This window comes from Danio aesculapii, chromosome 20, assembly GCF_903798145.1.
Source record: "Danio aesculapii chromosome 20, fDanAes4.1, whole genome shotgun sequence".
NCBI lineage: Eukaryota > Metazoa > Chordata > Actinopteri > Cypriniformes > Danionidae > Danio > Danio aesculapii.
Genome location: NC_079454.1, coordinates 20,236,058 through 20,245,054, shown reverse-complemented (window position 1 = coordinate 20,245,054; position 8,997 = coordinate 20,236,058). Strand labels below are relative to the sequence as shown.

Below are 8,997 nucleotides of genomic sequence, written 5' to 3'. Positions count from 1 at the left end.
TTCTAATGCCAGTACATCAGCATTTTTCATTTAAGTAGATGTCTTTGATTGATTTCCACTCATTAGATTTATGAATTCATTATGTTTGCTTTAAAAAATATATCCAAAATCTCAGTATATTCATGAATAAATAACATATTTAATCTGTAACATGTCATATTTATTCTGTGATTGATCAGAAGTTAATATATCTAAGCAAACAGTCCATTCTGACTGCAGAAATGCATGAAAACATTAGCTTTGCTTTTCTACGTTTACCATAAAGTGACAAATCAACCAATAGGTTTTTGAAAAATTGTTAAAAACATACTAAACATATTTCATGGCACCAAGTAACATGACTTTGTAACATTAGGGCTCTTGTACTAAGTAAAAAAATATGCTTACCTTGCAAATTTTCAACAAAAACAGTTCACGTGGCAGGGGTGATTTCTTTGCTTTTGAATTCAATGGTAGAAAAAAGTGTGGTGACGAGTGCTGTTAATTGACTTGGTGACAACTAGTGTTTTTTTTGCCATAACATACTTGAACCAGATGATAGAGATGGCTCAATCAGGTTGAGTTAAGTTAGGTACTCCTTTTTATACGGTCCTTGGGTACTCCTCTTAATAAAATAGTGCCTCAAAATATGCTTATTGGGTCGAGCAGGCAGTTACCTTTTTTACAAGAAAACAACAACAACACTACATTACGAAAATATTGCCACAATTTCTGAGTAAACCCGCCGCCATATCTGCCATTTTAGGCCACAAAAATAAAACAAAACAAGTGTTTCCCTCACTTTCACCCAAACCAGCAGATGTCGATATTGGGCCAGATTTGTTTGCGGTCTGTTGTCAAATCCAACAAAGGAGTGGAAGTCCAGGAAGTAGATGAGTCAGGTGAGTTGAATCCTGTGTTTACTGCTGTGATCTGATCTAAGAATATGTTTAAAATGCATATTTTGTTCTTGACACGTTAAACTGCACCTGCGGTTTTCTCACTGTGTCGTTTTTAGCACGAGCGTTTTCCCACCCAAAGCCACGATTCCTGTCTGTTGTCGTATTTTCAGTGTGATGACACAGCGAACAGAGAAATATTAGACAAATGTATTAAATATCTCATAATTATCGTTTGTAAAGACATGTATCTGTCATACATATAAAGTCATTCAAGTAACGTAAAATAGAGTAATATGTGTTATTGTTTCTTCTTGCTGTCTCGGTATCGTCTTGTTTTGCAACCTGTCCTGAATCATGTGAAAAATGCAAAGACAGTAATTATTATTTTGTCTTAAATGTATGTAAATCATGTATTATTAGTTGAATGTGTAATTGATCGTCATAATTACGACCAAAGAATAATAAGACAATTAATTTGAATGTGCTATTATATTATGTTTAATTATATTATGTTTTATTATATTATATTATATTATATTATATTATATTATATTATATTATATTATATTATATTATAGACCATTTCAATGTGGTTATGTCATTGACCCATAAACATTTTCTGCTTGTTATCAAACTATTTTATAACTGTAACAAGAGGCAATTTAATCATAACTTAATGTTATCGCAATATTATTTATCAATATGTGGCTCTTTTTGGATTCTCGGAAGCTATAGAATTTAAAAATGTAAAACAGGAAATGAGTTTGGACTAGTGATTTTGTTTACGTCACTCAAAATGGTCTAGATGTAGTTATGTTTTTTTTGTTTAGGTTATTTTTTTGTGGTATTGATTGCTATATGCATAACTGCAATGAACGTAAACATCCAGTGCCTTTTATGAATATTTAAAATGTTGCATTGGCAAAGGTGTTCCTCAGCATTATAAGGCTCAATTTGTTAACAGTTAATTACGTTGTCAATAAAACTACTTGTAAAGCATTTGTTAAATTTGCTGATGTAAATTAATGTTTAATAATTAATTAAAATTAATAGTTGTCACTTTTTAATGTAATGGATTTAATAACTGATAAAATCCAGCTGTATTTTTTTAAACTAACAGTAACATAACTCCTGATTTTTCTTTGCTGCTTATTTGCTTTCATTTTCTAGTCTCACTCGCAGCAAGTTCAGGCGAAGTCCCTTACAAAAATAACCTACAGGAATCCTGCAGGATTTTCATTTTCTGCAGGAACCTGCTGGTTTCCTGTAGGAATTATGAAATCCTGCAGGACAAATTGACAATATGTGCGGGCAATTCCTACAGGTTTTAGAATTATGCAGTACTTTTTACAGGAATCCTGAAGGATTTTTTTTTTATATATGCAGGATCGCTGCTGTCCTGCAGGAATTATAAAATCCTGTAGGACACATTGACAATATGTGCAGGAATTTCTTACAGGTTTTACAATGGATCCAAGCAAGCGACAAATCCTGCAGGAGTTATTTGCTGTAATTAGAATGAAAAAAAGAAATTCTGTCACTTGCTGTAATTTTAATTCATGAAACCATTGGTAGCCATACAATATGAGTTCTAACAAATAAACAATACAACTAACAAACCAAAAAAAATACATAAATAAAAGTATACTTATGAATAGATTATATTATTAAAAATCAATTATTACTCTAAACAGTGGTGCTCAACCCTGGTTCTGGAGATCTACCTTCCTGCAAAGTTCAACTCCAACACTGATCAATCACACCTGAACTAATTAATTAGGACCTGAACAGCACTTGATAATTACAGGCAGGTGTGTTTGATATGGGTTGCAACTGAAATTTGCAGAAAGGTCGATCTCCAGGAACAGGGTTGGTCACGTCTGCTCTAAACCATTCAAATTATGCATTTATGCAAACAAACAAACAAGCTGTACACTTTTACATTTTATTTCTATACTTTTTTATTTCATTTATTAAAATGTCAATCCAGCTATCTATTTTAATCCAACTCCCATCTGTTTAATAATAAACCCATGGCAGGAAAATATACATTTTGATTTCAAAGAAAATATCTTTATATTTAAAAGGAATCGTAAGTTTGATCAGATCCATGTCGTAACGGGATTTCTGCAAGAATCAGAATCAGTGTTTATTGTGATTGAAATAGTATAAAATTGAAATTGAGATAATATCATTCTAGCAACACTTGTGACTGCTTTGGGAAATAACGGTTGTTGCAGACGTCACTGGATGACTGATCCTGAAGGAACGTGTAATCTGGCACATTTGTTACCCACAGCAAGTCAAGATTTTATCAAGAAAAAAATCGCATCTGACATAGTGACTTTCGTAACAGACAATAAAAATCATGTGATCTGACCGGGGCTTAACAAATAGTGATGTTTATTAATGCATTAACTAATACTTTTGTAAAGCATTACCTGTCGTTCTTTGTTATTATTATGCAAGTCAGTTTGTTCGAAACACTTGTGTATTTAGAGCATTTATATACAATAAAGCAAAATGCCAAATGTAGCGTTCTTTTTATTATTATTATAAAAGTAAAGTTAAAGCAACCCTTTTTACAGCTTATGTCAGTTATGATACTATATTATGTTAATATAATTTGTATTAAACTAAAATAAAATAATAACAAACCATCGCATGCCAAATCGACATTTGCAACCAGAAATTACACATTAACAATCTCTTAAATAAAAACAACAGTAAAGTGGTATTGCAGTACTCATCACTGTTTCACATGATGTTTCCGGTCTCATTGACTTCCCAGGTTTGTTGAACCACTCAAATCATCATGGAGTTTGCAGAGCTGATCAAAACTCCTCGTGTGGATGGGGTGATCCTCCACCGACCCTTCATGCCCACTGTGGAGGGCACCCTGTGTCTGACAGGACATCACATCATCCTGTCCTCCCGCCAGGACAACACTGAGGAGCTCTGGCTGCTTCATGCCAACATCGACTCTATTGAGAAAAGGTACCTCTGCCGTTTTTTTTTTTTCTGTGGTTTTCTTGTAAGATTAAAATTGAAATTGAAATCCAATTGTAAATTTAAATTTACGTCTTGATTGTTAACATAATTATATTCAATTATTACCCTGGTTTAAATCTCAGCAGATTGTACTATTGTTTGCTTGTGACATGTACCAACTGCTATCTAAGAATCTGCCTAATAAAAAAAAATATATATATATAAAAAGGAAATTAGCATTTGCTCTGGATTTACAATTTATAGTTATGTGCTTGATGAATGAATGTGTATGGATGTTTCCCAGTGATGGGTTGCAGCTGGAAGGGCATCCGCTGCGTAAAACATATGCTGGATAAGTTGGCGGTTCAGACATGTTTATAATAAGTTTTTACAAAACCAAAACAATACCAATGTTGAGTCAGCACAGGCTCTTTGAAAATACATGATTTAGCCTACAATTTTGTAAAACTGCAGACTTCCAGGTAAAATGAATTCAATGCCAACAACGTTTTTTTTTTTTTATATATACAGGGATTTATTATCAGTGAATAAATTATTATTTTCCTTCAGTTCTTTGCACAGCAACACAACTTAATGGTGTCCATAATTTGAAGTCGAATGTACACCAAAACCCTACCTTCTCGTGGATGGTACAAGAAGGACAAAAATCACAATGTAGACAGTATCCTCTGGTGGATTTGATATTTGAAACGTTCAACAAAACAAATATATATATATTTTTTTTTTTTTCCAACAATGCTAGTGATATAATAATAGTAATAATGACAGTAAACAAGCAAGAAAGGACAACAGTAATAATCATTAACAACCACTACAATAATAAAATAATAATAATAAAAATAAATCCCAAGTATTACACCAACTACTACTACTACTACAGAGAGTTTCTAATGCTACAACTATTACTACTGCTACTACAGCCACAACCACCACTACTCCTACAATGTGTACTACTACCACGACCACTACCACTGATACTACTACTACTACCACTACTACTACTACTACTACATCTACTACTGATACTACTACAGGAATGACTGCTACTACAACATCTACATCAACAACGTCTACTGCTTCTGATACTACTACACAGACAACGACAACGACTACTACTACTACTACTACTACTACTACACATCCACTACTTCTGATACCACTATACCAACGACATCAAAACAAACATTGGCAGAACCACATTTTAGGTTTCACAAAAACGTAGGCTGAGGCATGCATTTTTCAATTAGTCAGGGTTGGTGGAATAACCCTCATTTTCAATCACAACAAATGAAAACATTTTTTATTCTGACAAATTGCAACTTTCTGAAAAAAGGAGAAAATTCAGATGAAATCCTTTTAGACATTTAAGGAAAAGAACAAACATTAATATTTTACTAACACATACTTAATAAATCCAGAGAAACTGACATTTTTACAAGTGGTCTCTTCATTTGTATTTATTTATTTCTAGCTCTGCCTTGCCATATGAAATCAACTTCACCAGATGATTGAATAGCTCTAATTGGAAAGAATTATGAATATATTACCAATTTCTCATTTTATAGGGGAGTACATGTGCATAAAATATAATAAACAAATTACAAACTTAGATAAATATAATAGAACAAAGACTCAAATAAAACCAACAGTGCATTATGTTATTTTCTTTGTCTCTAAACATGTGCAGTTGATAAGCTCTTTGTTGGTTAAACTTTGCAATTAATCTACTAATCAGTGTTCAGGACTGTTGTCTGGCCAACTATAATCCCCTACTTGACATTGCATATCCTGTGATGTGACAATTCAGTATTGCTATAGCTTGTAAAATGTAAATATAAAAAAAAATCTATTCACAAAAATGTAAATACCAAATAATTAAAAGACTGATCATAAGCGGAGTGCTACGATTTTTGTAAAACGTAAATTTTAAAGCATTTGTATTTTATAAAATGCATTCAAGAAAAACTAACAATTAAAAGGATTGCACTGCTTTTAACTGGGACAACAATATGTGATGTTAAAGCAGAAATAATATTCTTTGTGTGTTCTTAACGTTCTTAATTTGAAAGATTTCAATAGAGAGCAGCACAAAACACAAATGCAAAAAAGAAGACGGACAGCATGCAGCGCTCCAGAATGAAAAAAATCTAGCAAGATAAAGTCTCTTTGTGCAAAACCACAGACCTTTATCTGCACATAAAGTATAATAAAGGGAATACTGAGGGATCTAGCAGAGTTTTATCATGCTGAATGAATGACAGCCGCACTAGACAGAACAGTTCATTTAATCACTTAAATATTTCTCAGTTTTCACATTATGCGCTTAAATGGCTTTGAAGGACTTGCATAATGTGCAGAAACACTTTTATGTTTTATGTCATTTATTTTTTCTGACTTGTGGAGCTTAATATTAATAAATATTCATATGCACAGTGTCAGTTTTGTTTAATATGTCTGACTGTTACTCATGTTGTCAAAGAATAGCAGTATTGAGCCAATACAAACACCGAATGTTGGATCAGAGCATCTCTAATCATAATTTTATAATGTGCTTATGCTAATGTCAAATGTTATATCGCCTTCCATAAAAGCTGTTGCCTCGACATGGTCAGACTGTATGCTTTGAGACCATCAGATTTTTACACATTTCAAGATTTTTCATCCAGATCGGCTTTCACAGTAAACAGCATGTCACAGAGAAAAGCTGTAGTTTCAAGAAGGAAGAAATTATCATTTATATGAAATAAAAAGCACATAAGTAAATAAATAAAGCGTTAACCATTTTTTTAAATTAATAAAAAAAAATTTATTTAGTTCTTTATTTTTTAACATTATTTTTAGGGTTTTTTCACCTTTTTATTTGGAAAGGACAGTAGAGGTTTCAGACAGGAAAGTATTGGGAACAGAGAGAGGGGAAGGGTCGGCAAAGGACCTTGAGCCGGGAATCGAACTCGGGTCACCGTAAGCACCATGGTGCTATATGTCAGCGCACTTAACCACTATGCTATTGGCTTTATTTTTAGTACCAATTCCCACTATTAACTACTCTCTTATTACCTGCTTATGGCTGTTTATTAGTGCTTATTTGAAGTGTGGCTTTGTTCTACATCCCTAATTGTATTACTAACTATTAATGAGCAGTCAATTAGAGTTTATTGTGCTAAACGTTTCAGTTAATGGTTTGTTATAGTGAGAATTATACCTTAAAATAAAGTGTTACCACAACATGTATTCTGTATAAATGGAAACAATCAGGGATGGGCAAGAATACATTGAAATGTATTTTAAAATAACAACTACAAAATACAGCAGCCACAAATGTATCAAAATAAATAAAATGCTGTATTTCTGTATTGTAAAAATAGTACAAAATACTTTTACAATGATGAATGAAATTTCTTCGCAAACCTTCCATCAATAGGCATATTGGATCAATCCCTTCACTATTAAACTGACATGTTGCTATCAAACACTGTTTGCTTCACTAACTCTTCTCTGCCACTTCATTCACCTATAGGGGGAAGTTGTGGCCTAATGGTTAGTGAGTTGGACTCGTTGACCAACTTGTGTTTCGCTTTGAGTTACAAATTGCAATCCATACATTATTTGTGCAGTTTACTCATTCTCCCAAGATTCTTTCAGTTCTTCTTTAACTGGAAGATTCTTGGTTTACCCTCTTAAAAAACACCAGTACACCATTTTAAGATGTGTTTTATTTCTAAAATTCCTCTGCATTTCCACCTGCGGCACTGAGACTAATTATGTTCTGAAGGCTCCTCATCCTGTTTCTAAGTACTGATATTTTATTTCATCTCATCTCTTAAGCAAAAATGCTGAATTGTACATTATAGCCATTATATATTTCTGGTCTTAGGATTGCTGGGTAGCTATTTTCAATATTGCTCCTGAATATACCCTCATTCTTTGTCTGTTACTTTCTGTTCGCATAATTTCCATCCATACTCCAAGCACTGACCATCTTCTTAAAGAGAAATCTTTTTTTGTTCTAATCTCAAGCTTAGGTAAATGATTGAGAAAGCATCAATCAGAGACCTCATTTTTAAGATGTCATGATGTACTGTAGACTTCTCGCAAAGTATTTTACAGTATTTTGAAACTACAAAAATACAAGACAATAAAGTAATTGGATACAAAATATTAAGCCATTTTTATAAACCCTATCAAACACAAATCACAATATACTATTTTGTATTTGAAACACATGTTTGAAATACATGTATCATAAATAATGCCCACCCCTGGAAACAATGATATATAGAATTCTCTGCATTTATGTTGTTATTAATGTGTTTGAGTAAAGCATAATTTTTTGTTGTACTTTCTATTTGCTCATGACATTTGATGCAAATGTAAAATAAAAATGTTGTCATTTATAGTATTCTTTTATTTATTTTTTTGGCATAAAATGTAAAAAAAACAAAAAAAAAGGTGCCATATTTTTTAGAAATGTTCATTAATACCAACAACTTTTGAAGAGCTAAGAAATCAACATATAACTGGACTTTCATTAACAACAAGTGAAACGTGTTATTCTGAGCATTTTCTTTTTATAATAATATATATTTTGTAATAATAAATTGTCAATTTTGATTTGTTGTTGACTCTTTTTTTTATATATATAATAAAATATATATTTAAAATTATTATTATAATGCTGTTAGTATTCTACTGTAATAAAATACTAACAGCAAAACGTTTGGTTCTGTTCACTTTATAAAAAGAAGAAATGTTTCTTGAGCGCCAAACCGTAAGAATAATTTCTAAAGGATCATTTATTACTGAAGACTGCAGTAAAAAAGCTGAAAACTCAGGTTTGGATCACAGAAATGAATGACTCTTTTAAAACACAATCAAATAAAAATCACATGTTTTAAACTGAAGTAATATTTCACAATATAACAGTACATTTCACTGTACATTTGCACAGGTTTGTCGGGTCTCTTGGAACGATTATTGTCAAATGTAAAGACCTGCGGGTGATTCAGCTGGACATACCAGGCATGGAGGAGTGTCTTAATATTGCCAGCTCAATTGAGGTAAGAATGCGTTTATTCTCTTTTATTTAGCAGAATAATAAGCTATA

At 32.2% G+C, this 8,997-nt stretch overlaps 1 protein-coding gene across 2 annotated transcripts in view; it reads left to right on the top strand.

Moving 5' to 3' along the window:
• Nucleotides 1–835: 835 nt before the first annotated feature.
• The window catches only part of mtmr9 (myotubularin related protein 9), a 43,314-nt gene continuing 35,152 nt past the window's right edge, over nucleotides 836–8,997 (top strand). For both annotated transcript variants that reach the window (XM_056480760.1, XM_056480759.1), the window contains exons 1-3: nucleotides 836–881; nucleotides 3,673–3,878; nucleotides 8,842–8,950. In XM_056480760.1, the coding sequence (XP_056336735.1) occupies nucleotides 3,697–3,878; nucleotides 8,842–8,950 (291 nt within the window). In that variant the 5' untranslated portion in view covers nucleotides 836–881; nucleotides 3,673–3,696. The remainder of the gene's footprint in view (nucleotides 882–3,672; nucleotides 3,879–8,841; nucleotides 8,951–8,997) is intronic.